This window comes from Mesoplodon bidens, assembly GCF_964165515.1.
Source record: "Mesoplodon bidens genome assembly, chromosome: 13".
Classification (NCBI taxonomy): domain Eukaryota; kingdom Metazoa; phylum Chordata; class Mammalia; order Artiodactyla; family Ziphiidae; genus Mesoplodon; species Mesoplodon bidens.
Window position 1 is genome coordinate 27210407 of NC_138169.1, and position 25358 is coordinate 27235764.

General features: G+C 54.7%; 3 protein-coding genes across 4 annotated transcripts in view; 1 reads left to right on the forward strand and 2 right to left on the reverse strand.

Annotated features, from left to right (window-relative positions):
- The first annotated feature begins 309 nt into the window (after positions 1 to 309).
- On the forward strand, positions 310 to 1123 carry FAM246C (family with sequence similarity 246 member C). Its single transcript, XM_081252618.1, is given in 2 exon segments — positions 310 to 470; positions 473 to 1123. Coding segments are annotated over 2 exon segments (666 nt in total). The 5' UTR covers positions 310 to 352; the 3' UTR covers positions 1021 to 1123.
- A 1091-nt stretch (positions 1124 to 2214) lies between these two features.
- LOC308627078 (carbonic anhydrase 15-like) lies at positions 2215 to 5196 on the reverse strand (the record flags this gene model as incomplete). Its single annotated transcript, XM_081252785.1, is given in 10 exon segments — positions 2215 to 2681; positions 2766 to 2798; positions 2801 to 2831; positions 3205 to 3285; positions 3386 to 3445; positions 3447 to 3544; positions 4189 to 4277; positions 4279 to 4342; positions 4837 to 4872; positions 5130 to 5196. Coding segments are annotated over 10 exon segments (1026 nt in total).
- Positions 5197 to 6280: 1084 nt separating this feature from the next.
- The window catches only part of DGCR2 (DiGeorge syndrome critical region gene 2), a 72735-nt gene continuing 53657 nt past the window's right edge, over positions 6281 to 25358 (reverse strand). For both annotated transcript variants that reach the window (XM_081252722.1, XM_081252721.1), the window contains 4 exons: positions 16837 to 17040; positions 11191 to 11343; positions 10246 to 10482; positions 6281 to 8974 (listed from right to left, as the gene is read on the reverse strand). In XM_081252722.1, coding sequence (XP_081108848.1) covers positions 8718 to 8974; positions 10246 to 10482; positions 11191 to 11343; positions 16837 to 17040 — 851 coding nt within the window. In that variant the 3' untranslated portion in view covers positions 6281 to 8717. The remainder of the gene's footprint in view (positions 8975 to 10245; positions 10483 to 11190; positions 11344 to 16836; positions 17041 to 25358) is intronic.

The following is a 25358-nucleotide window of genomic DNA, read 5'->3' on the forward strand; positions in this document are numbered from 1 at the left end:
TGTGAGCTCGGTTCCCCACTCGGGGTTGGGCGCTTCCACGTCCCCATCACCTCTGCCCAGAAGCCTGTCCAAGCCCCTTGTTGGGACCCACTGACAGCGCAGCACCGCGGACAAGTCCTGCACACTCAAGCCTTTGGCGTCGTTCCCCCGGTTCCCCGGGGCCCCATTCGCCTAGGTTTCAGCCCTGCGGGGGTTCCGCGGGGCCCCAGGCCAGACTCCCCGAGGCCTTGGTCGTTCCCACAGCCGTCCCGGAGGCCCTCTCCACGAAGCGTCTCCCGGGCCCCATTGATCGCTAGGCTACGGGCTGGGGCTCTGGCCCGGCCGGGCTCTGGAGGCGGCGGCGGCGGCGCGGATGGCGGCAGAGCCTCGGCGCCCGTGGGCCCAGGCGCGCAGCGCGTACGGTGCCAGCGAGGCGCTGAGGCGCGCGGTGGGCCACTGGCCGGACCCCGAGCCGCAGCCCCACAGGCCAGCCCCAACGAAGCCCGCGCCTCAGGCCGCCTGGCGCGCCTGCGGTGCCAGTTCCGGGCTGAAGCGGCGGCGCGGGCCGACGCGCCCCGGCTGCCACGGCTGGTGGAGCGCGCGGGGGCCGCGGCGGGGGCCGGGGAGCCCGAGAAGGCGCGCAGCCGCGGCTCCGTGTGCTTCGTGTGCGGGGAGCCGCGCGGCGGGGCCACCTACCCGGCGGGCGTCCTGGAGGTGAGCGAGCGGCAGCTGCAAGAGGGCCTGGCGGCCGTGCGCGCCGAGATGGGCGCGGGGCTGGAGGCGCTGCGCGCGGAGCTGTGGGCCGAGCTGGACGCCCTGCGCGCGCTGCTGCCGCCTCCGCCGCTCGCCCTCCGCGAACCTCGCGGCCCCCGCGGCCCGGCCCTGCTGCGGGCGCTGGGCACCGTGAACGCCCTGGCCGCGGGCGCGAGGCCCACCGACAACGCCTCGGACAGCCTGGTCGACGGCGGCGCGAGCCGGGCCCCGGCCAGTAAGAACCTCAAGAAGACCCCGCCCGGGGCCCCGCAGGGCGGCGGGGATTAAGCGCAGGGAGAGGGAGCCCGGGGCGAGGGCCTGGCGCGCCGCCTCCGGCCGCGGGGCTTTGCTACCTGGGACCGGCCAGGTGGCTCGTGGAGCAGGGCTTAGAGCGAGAAGGGTCCTCCGACGCCGCCGGCTAGCGCTCTGGTATCGGAACGGGCTGGGGAGTGCGGCCGGCTCCGCACAGCTGGAGCCGGAGTCCGGGCGGGGTAAAGTTCGGGCCAGGAGTATGTCAGCCTCCGGGAGTGAGCGCAACGGGAGAGCCCAAGGTCTCCTCTGGGAGAGGTGGTTGCAAGAGTATTTTCCTGAAGGGTCTCAGGGAGGAGGTCGGGCCTTCATGCACTGGGGTGGATGGAGAGTGTGACCCACACACCAAGTGACAGACACCGGGGACACGTGGGCTGCTGGGACACTGTCACCTGGACACAGGTTTACTCAGGACAGTGTCACTCGGATGTACGAGCACATTCTACCGTGGGCCCTGCCCTCAGCAGCCTAACTCTAGCCAGCTTCACTCCCCTGACAGTCGGGCCCACCCTCTACTGGACAGCGTTGCCTGGACACAGCGCACCTGGTCAGTGCCCCCTGGACTCTCAGCTTTGCTTTGACAGTGACACGAAGGCCACTTACCTTAAGTAGCCTCACCGCAGGCAGTCACCCGACAGCAGTGTCTCTCCAGTGTCAACCTACATCAGACTACACAGCCCATCTTCCCGGAGTGTCGCCTGGGTCGGGTCTCACCTGGTACAGACAGCCCTTCACTCACTGTCCCTGTCACCAGGACACAACACTCTGTGCTGCAGAGCTGGGATCCAGCAGCTTCTCACCTCTTGGCCTCTGGGAAATGGCAGCTGGAGGCATCACTAAACCACACAGTGTCTGGGGTGGTCAGCCAGCTCGTTTGTAAAATAAAATAGTAATCTTAGGCTTTAGCAGGTGGAGTTTCTCCTTCTATCTCATCGGGGGATTCAGGCATAAGATGTAGGATGGGAGTGGGGGTGCCTACTCCCCGAGAGGGATCTGGGGAGGTCTGGGGTTCTGGATGGGGTCTGGGACTGGCTGTGGTGGGGTCGGGAAGGGTGGCACGGGAGGCCTCCGTGGGAGCTGCGGTGCGCCCAGGCTGCCCCCCTCCCCCCAGCCACAGGAGGCCAAGGTCACTCTGTGAGTCGTTTATTGCGGGAAGGTGGTCATGTCTACATCCTAGGGCCCCTGCCAGAGCCACAGGCTGAGCCCCAAGCCCAGGAGAGCCCCGTGCCCTCGGGCCGGGGTGGGGGCTGCCGCGCGGACCGAGGCGCTGGGGGAAGCTACAACCCTGCGTACTCCGAGAGGCTGCTGCGGCCGGAAGTTCTCCATGAGCGGCGCGGGGCGGGAGCCGGGGGGCCCGGCCTGGGCCACGATCCGGAACTGGGCCACCTGAGGGTGTGGGGCGGAGGCGGTCAAGGCGCGGCGCACGGGAGGGCGGGGCGGGGCGGCTGGCGGGGGGCGGGGCGCGGGCTGTACCTGTGCGCGCCCGATGGGGACCGTGTCCTCGAAGACCGTCCAGAGCACCACGGGCTCGCAGCACTGCGTGGTCAGCGACCCCGCGTAGCGGGAGAAGCGCGAGAGGCCAGAAGCGCCCAGCAGCAGCGAGGCCAGCGGGAAGGTGGACGCCAGGTTCACGGAGGTCCCTGGGAGAGAGATGGCGGCGGGTTGGAACCAACCTCCCGGTGTCCGGCCGCCCCGCCCCCGCCGCGGGGAACCGCGCCCCTCACCGCGCGCAGACATGTTCTTCAGGCCCGACAGACGGCCGAAAAGTTGGCGTTGTCAGAGTCCTGATCCTGGGAAGGGGGCTCCAAGTGAGTGGGGCTCGAGCGGGGGTCTTAAAAGGGGGGAACACTGAGAGGGGTATAGGGGAGACTAAGTGGGAAGAGAGGTGAAGGGGGTTTGCTGGGAGGAGGGCCACCCCCACTGACCCTGCAGGTCCACCCCCACTGACCCTGCAGGTCCACGACTTCTCACTGGCCACGCCCCCTCACAGAACCCGTTCATCCTATAAAGCCTCTAGGGGCCCCAATGCCCACCCAAGATTACACAGGCCACCTGTCCCATCTACAGACCCCCATGGACCCCCTTTCTTGAAAGCAGGCTGTCACACAGCAGCCCCCCTCCGTGCCAGGAGGCACACGGCCCCTCCCTCGCTGTCAAGAGCACGGCCAGCACTGCCAGACCATCAGGGTGACCTCGGGCTACCCCTATGCTCTGGTACTGGGTGTTCATATGGATCACGTGCATCTGGGGAGACACAGACCATGGGAGGTACCCAGCTACTCCCACCAGGCTGCCCTGGCCTCCATGGGGCACTCCCGCCAACCCTCCCCATGACCAGGCCCACCTCCATGGGGCGGTGCTGCTCGTCCAGGCTGTGCTCTGAGCCTGCTCGCCCGGGGCACCAGCCAGTGGAAGTGCAGCTGCAGGGCACAGTAGGATGGTGGTGGCAGCCTGGCGTCCTGCATCTCCAGCAGGCTCTGCAGGCCAGTGTCCATGCGGAGCACTGAGGGGGAGGGAACAAATGTCACCATCTCTTTCCCCCACTCAGCTGCTCTCGTGCCATTAGGGCACAAGGTGCGAGCAAAGGTACCCCCTCAGGCCAGTCTGCCCCCTGGCTGGGCCTCTTTGGAACTATGACACCCTGGGTGTCCAGGCCCCTCTGCTGGCCGGCCAGGTGGGGCTCCACAGACTGCAGTGGAAACCCCCGACCCTGCACGGAGGGGAGAAGGCAGCCTCTCGTGGCAGGGGTCCTGATCCACCTCAGCTATGGGATTGTTGGAGGTTGTGGTGACTCCAGGAGTTCTGACCTCTGGGTACGCCCTGACTTCTGGTCCTCGGGGACAATGGCTGACTGCTACTGGTAGGGGGTTCCTGGCACCTCTATGTGGGGGTTCCAGACCTCCATTGGGGGATGTCTTGACCACTGTGTGTGGAGCTTCCTGTGCCATTTACGGAGATTTTGATTCCTGTGGGGGCATTCCCATCCTTATGTAGAAGCTCTTAATCCATCTGTAGGGGTTCCTGACCCTTGTGGGGGGATCCCTGGTCTCTGTAGGGTGTCTCATCTCCTGTGTGGGGATCCTGATCCTTGTGCAGGGGGTTGCTGTCCCTGTCTGTGGAAGGGGGGGCCTGACCCAGGGTGCTGACCTGTATGACCATCATTCTCCAGGGTCCACGGGCCTGGAGGTGCTGAGTCATAGCCTTGGAAGATGAAGGGTCCAAGGGTGGGGTCCCGCGATGTTTATGGGGGACTGGCCTGGGCCCCCACAGGCTGGGGCCATGTCCTTCCAGTGGGTGGGGCCTGGGGGAACAAGTCTAGGTCTCTAGGGGGGCTGAGACATTGGGGTGCACAAAGGTGGCCCTCCTCCCCCCACACACACACCCAGGGAAGAGCCCCCACCTGACAGGTCACAACTGCCACCCCCCAAACCTGGCCTGGCCATAGTGCTTGCAACACCATCACAGGTACAGCCCCTGCAGGCAGCTGCTCCACAGGGAAGGGGCCTGGGAAAGTCTGCTGGCACCTGGCCACATGCCAACTTTGGGGACCTCCGCGACCTGCTCACACGTGGGCTGGCCACATGGCACGCTTATGGGTCCCGCCTGATGTGAGCAGCTTGGCACACACAGAAGGACTGGAGAGCACAGCAGCCACAGACCCGGACACACACAGAGGGGGCTCCCAATCGTTGCGACCCAGGACTACAGACAGAAAACCCGCAGAGACCACAGAAGTGCAGTGGACACAGGACACAGACCAATGCCACACAGCCTCACACAACACTCTGTCCTCACCACTCTTTGGGTCCTGTGAGTCGTAGCACCAGGCACCTGCAGACGGTGGGAGGGGACTGGGCTGACACAAGCCATCTGGGCTCTGAGCGCCATCCCAGCCAGGGTCCAAGGGTGGGAGCACAGGGCTTTGGCCAGTGGATGCCAGGCAGACTCTATTCTCCTGTCGCCCCAATTCCAACCTCTCCTCCCCAAAGGACGCACCCCCACCCCGACTAGGGGCAGGGCATAAAGCGGAGAAGAGGGAGCGTCCGGGGAGGGTAGGGCAGAGCAGAAAGGCAGGGTCCTGTGCTCACCCTCCGAGTCGGCGCGCACCACCAGCGGCACGGCGAGGAAGGCGAGCGCCAAGCCCGGGGACTGCATGGTGCAGCAGTAAGTGGCGGAGGACGCGGGCCGAGGAAGCCAGCGAGGGCGGCGAATTTACCAGCGGGGTGAGTTAGGGGCGTGGCTGAGTCCTGGGGGCTCCAGGCGCGGGGAGGGTCGGAGGGGCGGCGCCTCCAGTGGGGAGACAGTTGGAGCTCGCCAGGCACTCGCTCTGATCCCGGGGCGGGGACGGCTGCCAGCAACAAACGCCGGCGTCGACCCAAGCTGCACGCTTTCACGGACCCCCCCACCCCCCAACTATTCCTGGGTGGGGGGATGCTATTATTATGCCCATTTACAGATGAGGAAATGGAGGCTGGAGACCAGGAGTGACACGGCAAGGCCACCAGAAAGGACGAAGTTCGAGGGAGATGGCACCTTGGATTCTAGTGCCTTGACTTGGGGAGCTGGGGTGGGGAAGACGCCCCAAGACCACAGCCTCTCTCCTACCAGCGCACCCCTGCCGACCAAAGGGTCTGGGAAGCCGCTGCTTCCTCCGCTCCGCCCCGCCCCAGTGGGACCCCGGCTTCCGCAGCAGTTTCGGAGGTCCCGGCGCCCAGCGGACCCCAGGCTGTGGCCCGAGCCCCAGTCGCTCTCTTGGAAAGCGGGGTCCCTATTTCCCCGCCCCGCGAGTGGCCAGGAGGGAAGACGACGCACCGGAATGCGCTCGGCGGGCGCGCCTTCCCAAGCGCGAGTGCCGCGCCCCGACTCCCCCGCCAGGCGCTGTCCGCGGTGCTGACCGGACCGCCCGCCGCCCCGCAGGCATTCAGGCCCGAGGGCCGCCTCCCCAAGCCCCCAGGGGCCGCACCAGTGCCTTTCCTAAACCAACCCCTTGCCCGCCCAGCGCGAAGACCCACCCGAAGCTGAGTCCCCTGGGCGCCCTCTTTCCTCACATCAGGAACTGAGAAATTATTGAAAAGACCACGGTCAGAGAATGGAAGGGATAGGTGTCTCAGAACCCCACGCCTGCTTCCAGAGGTGGCCCAACTCCTCCACGCAGCCACCTCTGCACCTGTCCCTCGGCCCCAACAAGGCTGGAACCTCCTGCTCCAGCTGGGGCCGCACCGAGGACGGACCACACTACTTCCAGAACACAAATTTATTTGGCATTCGGATGAAACGGTTCTCACAGCATCTTAAGAAAAGAATTAGTGCCAACCCAACCAAAATAAACCCAAACTAAAAACCCTTAGTGAAAGGAAAACATAAACAGGCCTTGAGACAATGGCCTATAGACACCCACCCCCACCAAGCAGGCCAGTAGCTCTCACAGGAGCACAAGACTCTCAGCCAGGGCTGGTCGGGATTCGTCTGACCACGGAGCACAACCAGATCTCATGATGGTTGGCCTAGGCCAACCCCACCTCTCCCCTTGCTCCCCCACCCCCACCCCCAGTGGAGCTCAGCCCCTGGGGCACTAGCTCCTGGGGACACTGCGGGCAGCAGGCAAGGCCTGAAACAGTGCTGCACGTGGGCTGAGCAACCCCAGAGCCCTGGCCTGTCCAGAAGCAGGCCCCACTCTGTGGCCCCCACAGCCTGCTTCAGGCCACCCCTTAGTGACTCCCACACACCCAACTGGCCCAGCAGTCCTTCGGTCCCCAAGGAGTCCCCAGTCCCACACATCTAGTGCCAGCCGCCCTGCCCTGTACACACGGGTCTGAGGCCTGGGCCAGAGACATGGGGGCTGGGAGGGACCCTGAGCTGTTGGGGCCAGGCCCCTCTGGGGCTCCACGGGGGAGCCCACTCCAAAGCAGGAGTGCTCAGGACCCTCACCTAGCACCAACAAGGCCTGTGACAGCTGCTCAGTGCCTAGAACACAGTGGAGGCAGGACACGCTTTCTGCTTTGTCTTTAGCAGCCAGTGCAGCCACCCTCCAGTCCCAGTCCTTGGCAGCGGGAGTGCAGGACTGCTCGGCACGCAGCCTGCCTGCGTGGGGCCGCCTGCAGCACTCTGGCTCCTGTGGGCCGAGTCCCAGTCTGTGGGCAACTTGAGAAGCTCATGCTGCCCAGGGAAGAACAAAACGGTCCCCAATGGGAGACTGTGAGAACGTGTCCAGAAATAGACTGTGCCAGCGAGGCCTATCACCACAGAGCACCCACTTCAAGTCATCCCCCACTCACTGCTGGTCTGGGAGGGCGCGAGGGGCCAGGGAAGGGCTCCCTGCTCTCAGCTGAGGGCCACGCCTTGGGGCCGCCCAGCATGCCATGTCTGGCCCTGGAAAGGGGGGCCCCAGGCCTGAGTCCCCGTGTACCGCCACCACCTGCAAACACTTAGACACATACGCACACATACGCACACAGATACACATGCACACAACAAAGAAAAGATCCAGACATTCAACGTAGAAAAGATATGAATGTGCTAAAAATCGCACAAAACCCGCTTAACCTCCAAACCTCAGAAATGCTAAAACCCCGTGTCAGGAAACAAGACCACTGCCCAGAAACAGGCAACAGTGACCCTCAGTCAAAGGCCCCCTAGGACACCCAGCACCTCGCTGCTGGGGACAGGAAGGTGGCAGGCGGCCACCGGGCACGTGGCTCCAGTGGTGGCGATGGTGGGCAGGAAGTGGACTTCTGGGAGATGGACAGCCCAGGATGTGAATTTCAGCCATCCCTCCCCCCAAAGACACAACCCTTATGGCACAAACAAGGTGGGGTGGGAGCAGGCCAGGCCCAGGGGCAAATTCAGCAGGAGTGGGGGCTCCAGAGGGTAGCAGCCAGGAGCCAGCCCCAGTGGAGGATCCAGGGCCAGGACACTCATGCATGGCTAAAGGCCCCAGCCCGACCCCAGAGCTGCCCAGGGCGGGCCACGTATTGCGATGCTGGGGAGAAAATGGTTGGGGTGGGACCCAGGCCTCCTGGTGTGGAACTGGGTTTCACGGAGCCCAGCTGGAAAGACAGTACAGAGTCCAGCCTCCTTCCCAGCTGCCCTCCTCAGGGCCTTGGGCACCTCGGGCACCAGGCCAGCCCCCAGCCCCCACAGCTGGATGTTCACAACTGGACCTGGGGGACCACCCACAGAGCAGCCCTTGTGGCAACCTCCAAGGCCATCTGCCCCGACTGCACTGACAGTCCTCAGACACCCGCCACCTGGGCGCGCCTTCTCGAGCGGCGGCTGGCAAGGCGCGCGCAGCAGCCCGGGCTCCTCTGGAGGGCGAGTGGCAGCAAGCAAGCCCATCAGAGCTGGAGTGTCCAGCCCCACTAGAACGTATGGCGCCTCCTTTGTTCCCTGCTCCTGACACATGTGGTCTCACGAACTCTGTCATCCTTCTGCCGTTTAAAAAGAAAAATACAGTGACCCAAAGCTACGCGTGTTTGAAGGCCCCAAGGACCCTCGGGCAGGTGCTGGCGCCCTGGGGGCTGGCGCAGTGTCTGTGTGTGTGCCCGCCGTCACGGGTGCAGCTGTGCAGCTGGGTCCAGGCTCACTCAGGGGCCCCTCAAGTCTCCCAAGGGGACCAGCGTTTTTCTTGATGGCAAACAGGTGCTCCCTGCCCATTTGGGCCGCAGACCCGCCGTCCTCTACACCACGGTATTGAGGGAACTTCGGCTGTGGTGGCCGCCCCCCGGCAGCGCCTCTGTGGCCAGGGCACTGCCACTCTGGGCGGGGTCAGGGGGCACGAGGAGGACACTGCTGCTGTCGGCTGAGTCTTCCAGGTCGGCCAGAGAGGCCCTGGGGGTGGGCGGGGGCTGCTCCAGGCGCCGGGGCGCTGCACCCTCACCACCACCATCCCCTGTGGTCGGTTGGGCGGCCTCTGCTGGCTCAAAGGCGTCATCATCTGCGGAAGGAGATGAGGGTCAGCAGGGGGTGGTCCTGGCTCGGAGTATGCTCTTCCTGCTTGCCTGCTCCCACCAACACCGCCGGGCAGGGGACAGCCTGCCCCACGGGGCTCCACTGTGCTCACCCCGCACCTTCGCCATGCAGTGGGCTGCGTTGGGCTGTAGCAGCGGTACAGCCGTGAGCAAAGCATGATGTGTGCGTAGGGGACATGCTTTGACTGAGTCAGCAGATCAAAGGGAGGGGAGGGGGAAACCTTCTCAGACTCTGGGGGTCCAGGCAGGGCTCACATGCATTAGACATGGGCTGGAACACGGGGGCAAGTGCGGGAGATGGGCCAGAGTAGGCAGCCCCGCCAACTGTCTGGGGGTCTGCAGAACACCCTGGTCTGAGGGAGACCTGGTGGCAGCCCCTCCTTATTCCTGCAGATGCTCTCTGAAAGCTCGGGGCTCAGGGACCCAGCACCGCCGTTCCCCTGGCCGACACCCCAGGCCCAGCAGTCCTGCCGTCCTGCCCCGGGGAGCATTTGCTCCCCTGCAGCCTGGTCTACGGAGGAATCTGAGACTCGCTCTCCCAGAAGCATCCCTCGTCCTACCCACCCTGGCCCCCTGGACAGCATATTGTGACAATCAGTGTCCCAAGGACAGAGGTCAAATCCAAGGCTTTCCTGCCTGTGCAGACCACAAAGGACGGGACTAACTGACGGGAACAGACCAAGAACACAGCAGTGCCAGCCTTGCAAAGCCCAGCCTGCTGTGTTACACGTGTTCATGTGTGTGTAACACACAGGGAATCGGGATGGGACACCTGCGTGCACACCAGGGACAGGGACAGGTCAGGCCATGGGCAGGACACCTGCCGTTCTTTCTGCTTCGCCTGTGAGGAATGATTTTCCACAGTATCAGATGAACAACAGACTCAAGTGACCGCTGGACAGGAGGGCATGCCGAGGGGGTGTCTCCTCAGCTCACCACACGTGCACCATGCCTGACAGCCCAGCATTTGGGCACCCCGCTCCCCACAGGGCCCTGCTGAGGGAGCCCCGAGGGCTGCTCACTAACAGGAGTTCCTGGGAGGGAGGCAGGGGCAGGAAGACCACTGCCAGTGGCCATCTGCAACCCTGGGAAGAGTGTGCCCACCCCAGACAGTGGGAGCATCTTACAGGGAAAACCAAAGCAAAAGCAGAAGGCTGGGCAGAAGTTGGGGGGCCACAGGGCCTTGGCCTGCATGCCAGCTGGTTGTGACCCATGGCTCCCTTGCCCTGAGGGTCACCTGCAGGGTCGTAGAACATGCTGTCCGGGTTGATGGAGGCCTCGTAGGGTGGCGGCGGGTCATCGGGTTGGTCGATGTCCGGGTACTTGTACGCGGTGTAGGGAGGGGGAGGGTCATGGAAATGGAAAGTACCACCTTCCCCATCGTCAGAGAGGTGCAGCGGTGTGAGGCCTGTGCCGAACCCGTCTGGGCCATAATCAAAGCCGGGGATCCTTCGGCCGAGGTTGAAGTGGTGCACTGGGCGGTCGGAGAGAGAAACAAGCACGGAGCCGTCACTCCTGGGCTGGACCTGCCACGTCCAGGCCCAGGGCACCACGCACTCCAACAGTCACATGCCTGTGCCCGGCTGCTACCTGCCATCTACACTGGGAGCCCCACCCACCCACCCACCAGCTCCGGCCCACGGAACCCAGGCTCTCAGCACATCTGGGCCTGACCGCGACGGCCTCGGCGTGCTGCCCACCCTGCAGCTCCATCTCCAGGAGGGCGCACCGTGATGCGGGGCCTTCAGACCTGACACGTGTGCCTTCGGAGGCCCTGGAGCCCTAACACGGCAGCTGTGGTCCCTCGTCACCATGATCCTCAGCCCCCCTCCCCACAGGGACTGGGAAGCCTCCTGGCTTGCTCACTGAGACAAGGGGGAATCTCAGAAACTCTACGCAGGCACAGGCTGCGGCAGAGAACGTGGGCTGAGGAGGGTGGGCCATGCTCCCTAAGCTGCCACCAGCCATGGGTGTCCAAGGTTTTTAGCGGGCAGGCTGCCCCGGCAGGTGCCCACACACCCTGGGGGGCCAGGGCTGGTGCCCCTCCCACCACACTCGTGTGACTCAGCCCGGGAGTGGGAGCAGAAGCGGGCAGGGCACAGCTGCCGGGCAGCCCTGTCTTCCTCCTCCCTGCCCTGGGACCACCGCCAAGCCGCTGTGGGTGGCAGGGCTGGGCACTCACGGTTTGCTCCAATCAGGGACTCAATGCGCTCCCGGCGCCTCTGGCGCAGCCGATGGACCATGAAGAGCAGCAGCGACAGGATGAGGAAGGAGGACACGCAGCTCACAATCAGACGCATCCCGCTGGCCATGGAGTCCAGCAGGCTGCTGCCGTCTGTGCGGACGGGGAGAGCTGCTCTCAGGAGGGGGGTTGGCACCCCAGGCAGTGTACCTCCTGACCCCTCCCAGTACCAGGCCCCGCACACAGCCACTGGGATGCCGCAGCCCGGCCTCAGCCCCTCCTGAAGGCTCTGTCGCTACCCCATTCCCCACCCGCCCCCATCGCTGGGGTTGAGCCCCGGAAGCCACTCGGAGCTGGACGGGGTGCTGAGCAGGACTGCACATCCGGCCGCAGCACCCAGGTCCTCCCTGATGCAGGGGAGCTGAGGTCAGCAGGGCTGTGCCAGTGGCCTGAGTTCAGAGCTTGGCTTCAGTCCTACGGGGGGCCCAGAGCTCTCTGCCCCTCCCCTGCACCCAGCAGTGCTCACATGTGGAGGCTGGGGTCATCTGGACCCCACAGGTGATCAGCAGAGGATGCAGGTGCAGCTTCCCCAGGACCCCAGAGTCCCTGTTTACAGCCCCTGTCTACCCTCAGCCCTGTGAGTGTCTGTTCTGATTCTTTCTTTTTACCTTTTTATTTTATATTGGAGTACAGTTGATTAACAATGCTGTGTTAGTTTCAGGTGTACAGCACAGTGGTTCAGAGTTAAACATACACGCATTGGCTGTTCTGATTCCTGACCTCCCCACGCCCACCCTCCTGCCCGCCCTCTCTGTGGGTGGGGAGCCTGGGGGCCACCGCCAGGGACTCGACTGCGCACTCACGGTCTCGCAGGATGGAGAGGGGGCACCCAGGGAGGAAGTGTTCACAGGGGAACCCCCCCGCCAACTCACGCTCCTCTCCCCATCGGGTCATAGCGCCCGCGCCCGAGTAAGGCTGGGCAGGGCCTGCTCTGGGCCAGCTCCATGGTGGAGGCCCAGGGTCCCGCAGCAGTTTCCTCAGGGGGTCAGAGTCGGGCCTGCACCCGGATGTTTTGGGGCAAAAGTGGTGGGGGTCTAGGGCCTGGGCAGCAGCTCCATGGTGAGCACCAACCCCGCCCCACCAGCCAAGCGTCCCAAAGTCCTCTGCTTGTGGAGGCCGCAGCTGCAGGACGCTCTGCTAAGGGCCCCGTGCCTCTGACTGCATGTGTCCAGGGGCCTCACCAGGGTGACTCTGCACCCCCGGGGACACTGGCAGCTTCTGGTGATACCTTTGGTGTCCCCAACAGCAGGCGGGGGAGGCACTTCTGGCACCTGGTGGGCAGAGGCCGGGGATGCAACTCAACATCCTGCTGGCCACTAGCTCAGGGTCTGACCTGCCCTGCCGGGCGCACACCAGGCTTGTTGGGCGCTGCTAAGAGAGGTGCTGCTGCAAGGCAGAGAGGGAGAGAACGGTGTCGGGCATTCCCAGGGCTCTCGCCTGCGTGAGGTTTCCACTTCTGAGTCACAGAATTGGAACCAGGGGGATCTGGGAACACCTGACTCCAGATGCAGCGCGGAGGCCAGGGAGTTTCACGGGGCAGGAGTAACCTGAGCCATGGGAGCCTCTGTGTCCACTCCCACTTCTGCAACAGCCACATGGGCAAGTCCCCAACCACCAGCCCTGAGGAGACACTTCACAGCCAACACAGGTGCCAACTGGATGGCCAGGCTCACACTGGCCCTCCTCCCACGGGGCCAGAAAGCTTCCCCCAAAGCTGCATTTACTGCTGACAACACTGGAGTAAATGTGTGAAAGGAAACATCCTCTCACCAATTAGCTGCTGCTCTGATGCCGGTCTCAAGGGAACATTTCATCCCCGTCCGGGAGGAGGGCTGTCAGCCCAGGGGGCTGCTGTTAATTGGAGGCCAGCTCAGAGACCCCCCGGGGGGTGGGTACCTAAAGCAGCGGGCCTCTGCAATGACTAATTCCTGCTCAGTCCTAAAATAAGCCCAAGGACACAGCCAAGGTCCCTGACCGTCATCCACGGTACTCACCAGGAAGAGGCACCAGCAGTCAGACATGAAGAAAAGAGTACTGTCCCAGGGGGCAGAGGCCAGCCAGGGGCCCCCGGGGGCCCTCAACATGGCAGGTCCCTCCATGGGGTCCGGATAGTGCCAGGCGGGGCTGCCTGCTGTGGTGCAGGCTGCAGGTCCCTGGCCAGCCCTGGGCCCCGACAGAAGACACATAATGCTGCAGCAGACACTGCTGAATGGAAGTGGCCCCGGAGGCCACTGGCCTGACCCTTGGTCTGATGCCTGAGCCTGCCCAGGCCTCCCCAGGCCACCACGAGGAGCTTGGCACCCCACTGGGCTTGGTGCCAAGGACAGCATCCAGTCTCTGTGGAGGAAGCAGATGGAGCGGAAGCTCAGCAGGAATCGGAGGCGGGTGCCTGGTCCCTGATGCAGGCTCTGCTACCGGCTGGTGCACGGCCAGCACCTCACTTCTCGGCCCCAAGCCCGGGCACCAGCGCAGGACGAAGGAGAGGCCGTTGCTCAGCATCGATTTGTTTCCTGAATGAGCCGAATGACCGTTGAACATCTTTTCAGGTGCTTGGCTGACTTCGTGCATCTGCTCTGGTCAAGTGTCATTTTAGGGCCTCTGCCCATTTTTTAAGAGGGTGGTTTATTCTCTTATTATTGCGTTTTAAGAGTTCTTTATATACTCTGAATACAAGACCTTTGTCCGATTTGTGTTTCTCTGTTGGTGGTTTATCTTTTCATTTCTTTAAGGGTCTTTCAACGAGCAGAAGTTTTCAATTTTGATGAAGTCTATTTATCAATGTTTCTTTTGTGGACCATGCTTTTGATCTAAAAATGTTGCGTATCCCAAGGTTACAAAGATTTTTCTCCTGTTTTCTCTTTTTTTTTTTTTTTTTTTTTTTGCGGTATGCGGGCCTCTCACTGTTGTGGCCTCTCCCTGTTGCGGAGCACAGGCTTCGGACGCGCAGGCTCAACGGCCATGGCTCACGGGCCCAGCCGCTCCACGGCATGTGGGATCTTCCCAGACCGGGGCACGAACCCGTGTCCCCTGCATCTGCAGGCGGACTCTCAACCACTGCGCCACCAGGGAAGCCCTCCTGTTTTCTTTTAAAAGACTTAATTTTAAAAGAACATATGTTAGGGGGGAGGGATAAATTGGGAGATTGGGATTGACATACACACACTACTCTATATATAAAATAGATAACTAATAAGAAGCTACTGTGTAGCACAGGGAACTCCACTCAATACTCTGTAATGGACTATATGGGAAAAGAATCTAAAAAAAGAGTGGGTATACGTGTATGTCTAACTGATTCACTTGCTGTACACCTGAAACTAAAACATTGTAAATCACCTATACCCCAAAATTAAAAATAAAAGAACATATGTTTTCTTCTAGAAATTTTATAATTTTAAGTTTTACATAGGTGTATGACCGTTTTGCAAGAAGTGTAGTGTAAGGTTAATTTTTTTGTTTTGCTTATGGATGTCCAATTGTTCCAGCTCTATTTGGTGAAAGATTATCCTTTCTTCACTGAATTGTCTTTGTACCTCTGTTAAAACAGCAGTTGACCACATAAGTGTAGACTATTTCTGGACTCTCTATTCTGTTCCACTGATCTATGTGTCTATTCTTTTGCTAAAAAATCACACTGTTTTGATTACTATGACTATATAGTAAGTTTTATATGTGGTGCCATGAATCCTCCAACTTTGTTCTTTTTAAAAACTGGTTTGGCTATTTTAATTCCTTTGCCTTTCCACATAAATTTTAGAATCAACTTGTTAATGTCTATAAAAAAACTCTGCTGGAATTTTGGGAGGTACCGTACAGAATCTATAGATAATTTGGGGAGAATTAACCTCTTAGTGATATTGAGTCTTCTGATCCATGAATGTGGTATACCTTTCCTTTAATTTATGCCCTTGATTTCTTTTATCAGTGTCTTAACGATTTATAGCATACAGACGGTGTGCATATTTTGTAAGATTTGTACCTAAGTATTTCATGGTTTTTGGTGCTACTATAAATGGTACTTTTCTTAAAAATTTCAATTTCCAACTTTTTACAGGTAGTATATATAAACATAATGGATTTTTGCATATTGATCTTGTATCTGGAGACCTCGCTAAACGAAACACATTTATTAATTCTAGTAACATTCTTGTAGATCCTCTGGGATTTTCTACGCAGACAATCACATCATCTACAACAAGAAATGATTTCATTTCTTCCCTTCTGGTCTGGATGCCTTTTCTGACATTGCCCTTGACCTCCCATACAACCCCGAACATGGTGGTGAGAGCAGACGTCCTAGCCTTGTTGAAGGAGATATTTTCCTGGTGTTTCTTTCCTTGGTGCAGTGTGGGCAGTTCCCAGAAGAGGATGCTTGGCCTGGGAGGCAGTCAGAAGGCTGCAGAAGCAAGGCCACAGTGTGGGGCAGGGTGAGGCCCTGACTGGGCTGTTCTGGCTGCACTGGAAAGAGGCCTGTGGCAGCTCTGATCCTGCCCAGATGCCCTGAAGGCCGTGGTCTGCTGAGAAGTCCTCAGAGCTGGGTGGGCTCCACGGGCCATGCATGCCCACAGATAAGTCACCCTTGTATATATTTGGTCATTCTTACAGAGCCTGGACAGAGTAGTCAAGGCAGCAGAAGTCAACTCCTGAGAAATGGAACCAGGAACCCAGGTGAAGAGACTTGTGAAAGCCAGCATTTGACTCCCGTAGAAGGTGAGTAAGCTGGAGGCTGGAGTGATGTGGCTGGGGCGCAGGAGACCTGGCAGGCACCCGACTGGCTTGTCAGAGGTCTGCAGGCACGTGCCCTTCAGTAGCAGGTACCATCTACCCTGTGGGACGGGGAGGCCTGAGCGCACCCCAGCTCCGTGTCCCCTGCTGGCTCCTTGCAAACATGGCCTCTGTATGCACCACAGCCAGCCACACGGGTTTGGGATACACGCCAGAGCACCCGGTCTGCCGAGCCTCAGCCAGCCTGACGCTGTCTGGCTTCCCCTGATGGCCCTGGGGAGCAGGACGGCTCTCGGTGTGTGGCCCTCGCATGTGGCTCCAGCTTCCCTCCATAGGCCCTGCCCAAGCCGTCCGCCGTGGGGCCCACAAGCTCGTGTCGCTCACACTGAAATTCATGCTTCTGTTTTACGTTTCTCTTGAGGTCGTGAATTCACAGGGAGATGCCAGCTGCTCTGGCGTTGAGAACAATCAGCTGCATGAGTTGCTGTGCTAAGGGCTGAAAGGACAGTCCCACCCGCTGCTCTTTTATCAGAAGTGGAAGGAGGAGGGTCACCCAGAGACCACATGGCCCCTGGCGTCCACTGTGAGTCACCAACGACTGGGGAGGAGTTTTATGTCAAAACTGTGGGTAATATTTAATGTTTTTCTTAAAGATTCTAACAGTAAAGACTGATAATGGCAAGCAACAGAAACTGTCATCACCTTCCACGTCACCACACTCAGAAGCAGGAAGAGCTCCAATGGGGACCACGACGGAAGCCAGTTCTGAGTGTTACCAGGAGAGGAGACAGGCCTGCAGCCCTTGGTCACAGCTGCCATGTGAACACGCAGCCCCACGCAAGGCCGAGCTCGCCATCTCACCTGGGTCCAGGCACATGAACTTGCAGCACTCCTTAGGGTCCTTGCGGTACTGCTGGCAGCCCTGGGGCCGCTCGCAGAGGGCAGCTACGCACATCTCGGGCTCCCCTCTGTGACAGGTGCAGCTCAGGCACGGATCGTCCCCTTTGGGGGTGAAGTAGAACCCTTCATCCACAACGTTGTCCTTGATGTCGACACATGTCTGACCTGCAATAGGAAGAGATATGTGGGTCACCAGCCAGAGGAGCCCTGACTCCCCACCCGGGGAGTCCTCTGCATGACAGCAGAGGAGTTGGCAAGATGGACCTGGAGCACCCCCTTCCAGGGTGGTGGGTCTGCCCATGGTCACAGGGAGGGGCTGAGAGGCCACCCGGCACACTGTTAAGACAACACGCTGCTCAGCATACCTGGCCACGAGCAGACAGCAGGGACAGAGAGCCCGGGGAGAAGTGCTTGCTTTCAAGTGCCTAAGCACATTACATGTGAGATTCCCTCCATTATAAAATGCAGGTGTCACGAGTACCAGCCCTTTTAGCATCAGAATGTATCTCAAATGAGCCTTGGGAGACGGTCCATTGGACCTGAGACACACAGTGAATTCGCGCAAAGCCGACTGGGACCAGAGGAGGAAGAACTGCTGGTGTGAGACAAGAGGGGGTGAAGGCGCAGGCCCTGAAGCGGGTAGGAGACACGCCCAATGCTGGGCATGAGGGCTGAGGCAGGGGCGTGGTTCTCCTCGGGGAAATGAGGAGGAGATGTTCTGGTCTCTCAGTGGGGTAGGGACATCTAGGAAAACTCGCAGAAGACGCCACACCTCGGGTCTGTGCCACACTTGACTAGAGTCAAATCTGTGTAACCCACGTGATCAGGAGTATGCAGGGCAAGAAACTTACATAAAACTGTTCCTGCTCGAACAGAGGGAGGAAGGATGAAGAAAATGAGCAGAGCCCTTGGAGATGCAGGAAAACCATCTGGAGACACAACGGACAAAAACGTCCACATTTACCGCAAAGCAAAATCCTGCACATCTAGGAAGCTCAACGGACTTCAAGTAGGATAAACACAAAGAACTAACACATCAGACATGGCATAGGGAGAAAGCGGGAAGTCAGAGAGGATGGAAATCTTAAAAAGAGCAAGAAAAAATGACACAATACTTATTGTGAACCCCAGTAAGATTTCCTGCCAAGAGGCCAGAAGGCGGTGGGCTCGAAGGAAAAGCTGTCAACCAAGAGTTCTCCAACCAGCAGAGCTGTCTTTCAAAAATGAAGACTTTCCCGGGTAAACAAAACCTGAGGGAACTTGTGCTTTCTGACTCCCAGGATAAGAAACACCAAAGGAAGCTCTGCAGCAAAAAGCAGGTGACCCTCAGAGAGTAATCTGAATCCATATAAAAAACCAAAAAGCACTAGAAAAGGCAATTATGTAATTATAAGACAGTATAAATGCGTATTTTTCCTCTTTTATTCTCTCAACCTAATTAAAAGGCAGTTGCATAAAATAATATATCTATAGTGTAGTGTTGGGCCCATAACATATGGAAAGGTAATATACCTGGAATGTATGTGCCAGTGACAGTGAAAGAGGTGTGTGGAAGCAAAGCTGCACTGCGCAAAGGAAACGGCTGCAGATGGTAAAGCAATTACAACTGTGTAGTGTTGGGTTTTTAACGCTAAGAGATCTAATGTATGCAGTACTCATGCTGCAAAGAGAGGTAAAGAGAACGGAGTTTCACAGAAGTATGTGACAGTGTGATTTAGAAGAAACATATTTGGTCATTTAGATGACCAACATACACTTCTCATATACATTTGGTCTTCGCCCACAGTTCCTGGCTCACAAATGCTTGGAATTTCCTAAGTGCAGAGAGTGATACAGGAGTCTTTTGTTCTGTGATGAAGTGACTTTTGGAAGCTGGTTGCCAGGAGGACCAACCCTGTGATCAGAGGGTTGGAACTTTTGGTTCCCATCCCTTGATTTCTGGGGAAGGGGTGGGTAGGGGCGGGTGGAGGTTGAATCAATCACCAATGGCCAACGATTTAATAAATCATGCCTATGTAATGAAGCCTCCATAAAAACCCAAAAGGACAGCTTTTTGGCCCTTTTTGGAACGCTTCCATGGCACGGAACCAGACCGTTCTGCGGGCCGCTGTGCTGGGCACCGAGCTCCCCAAGAACAGAGCTCCTTCGTTGGGGACCTCGCCTTATGTGTCTTCTCATCCCAATAAATCAGTAATCTAGTGGGTAGACAGGTTTCCTGAGTTCTGTGAGCTGTTATAGCAAATTAATCAAGCCTGAGGAGGGGTCAGGGGAACACCATTTTACAGCTACCACTGGAAAAGAAGGAGACTTTAAGTAAAACAAACAAAAACTACTATGGGTAAAAAAGAGCTTCAATTAATAATTGAAAGGTTCAACTCACCAGGAAGATATAATAATTATAATGGCTTATGTCCCTAACAACATGATCTCAAGAAAGATAAAGCTAAAATTAGAGTATCAAGGAAAAATGGATGAATCAACATCCATAGTGAGAGATTATAACATGTCTCTTTCAAAAAATTGATGTATCATGCAGCCAAAAAAGATCCGAGCAAGAGCACCAAAAAGCCTGAGCTACCAGATGTATAAAAACCCTGTGGCTGGGAGTTCATAAAGATGAATCAAAGAGGCAAACCTCCAGTGAGACTGATCAAGAAAAAAGGAAGAGTACGTAAATGATACCAGGAAACAAAAGGAGAGCACAATGACAGACATACAAATGCTTCAAAAAAATCATAAGCTATTATTTAGATTAGATTACATGGGCAATGCCCTAGATACACATGACTTACCGAAACTGACTCAAAAAAACTAGGAGATGTGAATACGCCTATAGCCATTAAAGGAACTAAATCAGTATTAAAAATTGCACATGTATACACACACACACGCACTCGCACGTGCACACACACACACGTCTTAGCTCTGCCCATTGAAAGGGCATAAAAGCAATGAGCATTAACTAGTGCTCAGGTCCTCCAAGGATGATTCCAGAGAGTAAAAGATGAACTTGGAAATGCTCAAAGAATGATGCAGACACGTCAAAAGGACAGCCTGTGTAACTTTTTATTTCACAATGCTCATGAATCCAAAAGCTTAGGGAAGAAATGGCTCAATTATTTGAAGACCACAAACTATCAAAAACTCACTGAAGAGGAAATAAGACAATCTTGATAGTCCTATAACCATTAAATAAATTGAATTCATAATTTAAAAGCTCTCCCCAAATGGTTTTACTGGAGAAGTCTACCAAATACTTGAAAAATTAACACCAATTCTATATAACCTTTTCCAGAAAACAGAAGAGGGTGGAACATTTCTCAACTCATTTTGTGAGGTCAGTGTTACCCTGATACCAAAACTGGACAGTACAAAAAAAGAAAACTACAGACCAATATTTCTCATGGACTTAAATGTAAAAATCCTCAGTAAAATATTAGCAAAGCAAATTCAACATTGTACTCAATGAGTTATACACTATGGCCAAGTAGGATTTATTCCAGAAATGTAAATCTGGTTTAATATTAAAAAAATCAGGGACTTCCCTGGTGGCGCAGTGGTTAAGAATCCATCCACCTGCCAATGTAGGGGACACCGGGTTTGATCCCTGGTCTGGGAAGATCCCACATGCTGTGGAGCAACTAAGCCCGTGTGCCGCAACTACTGAGCCTGTGCTCTACAATCCGCGAGCCACAACTACTGAAGCCCGCATGCTTAGAGCCCATGCTCCGCAACAAGAGAAGCCACTGCAAAGAGGAGCCACCGCAATGAGAAACCCGCACACCACAACGAAGAGTAGCCCCTGCTTGCTGCAACTAGAGAAAGCCCGCGCAAAGCAACAAAGACCCAACACAGACAAAAATAAATAAAATAAAATAAATTTATAAAAATTAAAAAATTAAAAAATCAACGTACTCCACCATCTCGATAAGCTAAGGAAGAAATACCATATGTTCATAAAAAATGATGCAGAAAAAGCATTTGACAAAATCTAATATTTATAAAAACTCTTAGCAAGTTAGGAATAAAGGGAAACTTCAACTTGATAAAAAAAATACCTGCCCATGATACCTATAGCTAATATGATACTTAATGGTAAAAGGAGTGAATACATAGCCCATAAGATCAGGATACCTGTTCTCATCATTCTTATTCAACACAGTGCTGGGAGTTTTAGGTATTGCAGTAAGGCAAGATAAGCAAGTAAAAGACATAGAGATTTAGAAGGAAGAAATAAAACTGTCTCTATTTGCAGATAACATGACTGTATATATATAAAATCCCAAGCAATCTACCAAAAAACTTCCTAGAATAAGTGACTTCAGCAAGGTCACAGATTACAAGATCAACATACAAAAACCAATTACATTTCTTTACACTAACAATAAACATATATAAGCCAAAATTTAAAACACATACATTTACAACTGCTCCAAAGAAAATGAATTACTTAGATATATACTTACACATGTAGAGGATCTGTTTGCTGAAAAATACATAATGCTCATGAAAGAAATAAAAGAATATCTAAGTAAATGGAGAGACATACCATGTTCGTGCATTGGAATATTCAACATTGTAAAGATGTACATCTCCCCAGATTGACCTATAGGTTTAATGCACTTCCTATCTAAATCCCAGCAAGGTTTTTATAGACAGATAAGCTTATTCTAAAATTTAGGTAGAAAAGGCACAGGCTCTAGAACAGCTAAAAGCATCCTGACCTAGAAGAATAAGGTAGGAGGAACCACTTCCTGATTTCAACACTGATTATACAGCTACAGCAATCAAGACAGTGTGGTAATGCAGAAGGTTCAATGGAACAGAATAGAGAACCCAGAAATATACCCACACAAACATACTTGACTAAGTTTTGACAACGGCACAAAATGCAATGGAGGCAAGACAGCTTTTCAACAAACAGTGCCAGAGCAACTGGACATCCACAGCAAAAAAATGAAGCTTGACCTAATTCTCACACCTTACTAAAAAATTAACTCAAAATGGATCACAGACTCAAATGTAAAATACAAACTATAAAACTTTTAGAACACAACACAGGGTAAACTCTTCAGAATGTAAGGCTAGGCAAAGAGTTTTCAGACTTGACACCAAAAGAGTGACCCATAGAAGGAAGAATTGTTAAACTGGACTTCAGCAAAACTAAAAACCTTTGTTCTGTTAAGGCCCATGTGAAGAGGATGAAGACAAGCTACAGCATAGGAAAAATACCTGTAAAAAACTCATCTGCCAAAGAACTAGAACCTATAATACATAAAGAACTCTCAAAACTCAACAGTAGAAAACCCAAACAATCCAACTAGAAAATGGACAAATGACACGGACAGACATTTCACCAAAGAAAATATACAAATAAGCACACGGAAAGGTTTACATCATTAGCCTCAGGGAAATGCAAATTAAAACCAAGAGATAGTACTACATACCTATCAGAATGGCTAAAAATTAAAAATAGTGAAAATCACAAGTGTTGGCCATGATGTGGAGAAAACTGGGTCACTCTTACATGGCTGGTGGGAATGTAAACACTCTGAAAAAGTTCGCTAGTTTCATAAACAATGAAACATGCAACTAACATACAACCTAGCAACTGCAATCCTGTGCATTTATCCCAGAGAAGGAAAAACTTACATTCACAGAAAAACCTGTGTGCACATGTTTATGGCAGCTTTAACTGTAACAGTCAAACACTGGAATCGGCTCAGCTGTCTTTCAACAGGTGAGTGACTGGTTAAATGCTACTCAGCAATAAAAAGGAACAAAGTTGGGCTTCCCTGGTGGCGCAGTGGTTGAGAGTCCGCCTGCCGATGCAGGGGATGCGGGTTCGTGCCCCGGTCTGGGAAGATCCCACATGCCGCGGAGCGGCTGGGCCCGTGAGCCATGGACGCTGAGCCTGCGCGTCCGGAGCCTGTGCTCCGCAACGGGAGAGGCCACAACAGTGAGAGGCCCGCGTACCACAAAAAAAAAAAAAAAAAAAAGGAACAAAGTACTGACAAGACACACGTGTAACAACTTGTAACTGTGCTGGGCAGAGAGCCAATCCCAAAAGGATGCATAGCAATATGGTTCAATTTATACCACACTATTGAAATGAAAAAACTTTAGAAATGTTAGTGGTTGTAAGTGGTTAGGGAGCCAGCCCACCTCCAGCTTCCCACACCAACCACATCCAATCCGAGCACACCTGGAGCCATCAGGGCACCGCTGAAAAGCCCCTTGCTGGATCCACAACCCCAGCTGGAGGTGGGGAAGCACTTGAGGAGCCCACGTTACTGGGAGGCCTTGAGGACAGATGCCCTGAAGAGGGGCCCAAAGGGAAAACCTAAAGCAGAGGCTGGAACAGACACTAAGAAGAGCCCTGCAGCAAACCAGATGCATAAAGGTAGCCACAGCCCAGCCCGACCCCTGCTGAGAAAGACCCCTCCACCCACTACACCCAAGGTCCACAGAAGAAAGGCCAGCCTATTTCCAGGCACCAAAATGACTGGACTCCCCTCTACTGTCCTACACAAGGTGCTGACTTTCAACAAAATATGACAAGGCACACGACAAACCAGAAGGAAATACCAAACTCCAGAGACAACACGATCATCAAATCCAGACTCGGATATGACACAGAAGAAGGAACTAACACACAGAAAATTTAACACAAGTAGGATTAATATGTGAAAACCTCTAGTGGAAAAGTTGACAACATACAAGATGGGAAATTCAGCAGAGAGAGAGAAACCATAAGAATCAAACAGAAATGCTAGAAATGAAATGTTAAAAAAAAAAAGAGATGAAGAAAGCCATCAGTGGGTTCACAAGTAGACTCAACACAGCCAAGGAAAGAATTAGTAAACTCGAAGACAGGTCTATAGAAATTACTCAAACAGAAAGACCAAAAGGAAATTAAAGAGACACCACAACTAAGTGCAATGCATGATTCTGAACTGGATCCTGGGCCAAGAAAAAGAAAACCCGTAAAGCACATTATTGAAACAACTGATAACACCAGAGTAACAAATTGCAGATTGTTGTGCGGTGTTTGTTGCGTAGCATTTATTGTGCAGTATTGCATCTAGATCAAACATCCTTGTTTGGATAATTGTGCTGTGGTTATATAAGAACATGCTGTTGTTCTTAGAAATACGCACTGTGTATTTAGGCCTCAAGGGCACAGTACCTCTAATTTACTCTCAAAAGATTTAGGAAAAATAGGCAGAAAGAGAATGATAAAGCAAATGTGGCAAAATATAAATAACTGGTGATTCTGTGTAGAAGGTGTATGACAGGAAGTTCCTTGTATCATTCTAGTAACTTTTCCCTAAGTGTGGAATGATATCTAAGTAACAAGTTAGAAAGTTCCCTAGCCCCTGGGCCCAGATGCTCCTATAAGGTTGGTCTATCAAACAAGGACAAGATTATCACCAACTTGTACAAACTGACCTAGAGGCTGGTAAAAGAGAATGCTTCCCAGCTCATTTCATAAACCTAATATAAATGTGATACCAAAAACTATTCAAGGAGCACGTGGAAAAGGAATGGTAGTAACAGGCTAAGCTCACTTCTTAAAGCAGTTTCAAAAATCCTAAATAAAGTATCAGCAAACCAAAGCTGGCAATATACATACAAAAACCAGGAGGATGGTTTAAAATGAGAAAACCTATTAATGTGAAAGAGTAAATGATAAAATCACATAATATAAACAAAGCAGTAATGTAAAACAGTAAAGAAGAAACACCACACACTCCCAATAAATGGAGAAAAAGCATTAATATAAAAATCAATACATTTTTGTAATGCAAAAATTCCCAGCAAACAAAGACTAGACGGGTACTTCCTTAGTCTCATAAAGGTATCTGGTTTTCTAAGTCCTAGAGAAAGTTTTACATTTAATGCTGGAACACTAAAAGCCATCCCTTTTGGGTTGGGAAGATAAGAATGCTCACTACTACCACTTCTAAGTGAAGCTGCAAGAAAAGAAACACCAGGAAAAAAAAGTAAAGAAGTTTTAAAAAGAGTAAAAAGATCTGAAAGAAAACACAAAAATGTCTAAACAGAAAGTCTATTCTCTAATAGACAACTAATAAGGGAGTTCAGAAAACTGATCCCCAAATTTATACAGAAGAGGAAAAGGCCCAGAACAGGCAACACGATGGCCGAGGACAGGAGAGGAGCCCACCAGGTGGGAGGACTTGTCACGAAGCTCCTATAAATGTGATGACATGGTGCCCATGCAAGGACTGACCAATGGCCAAGTCCAAAACCAGGCTCTGGCCCCTGTGAAACCCTGACCCATGACAAATCAGCAGGGAAGGCAGGGATGGTCCCCAGAGGGGACAGATGAGGGAGCCCTGCCCTCGGGCTGCACAATCACGGCATGGCCCTGAGGCTGGAAGAACCTCGATGTGGAATGTGGGCGAGCGAGCTGGCAGAGGGCCCAGAACAGACCTGACACCACAGGCTGGAGGGCAGTG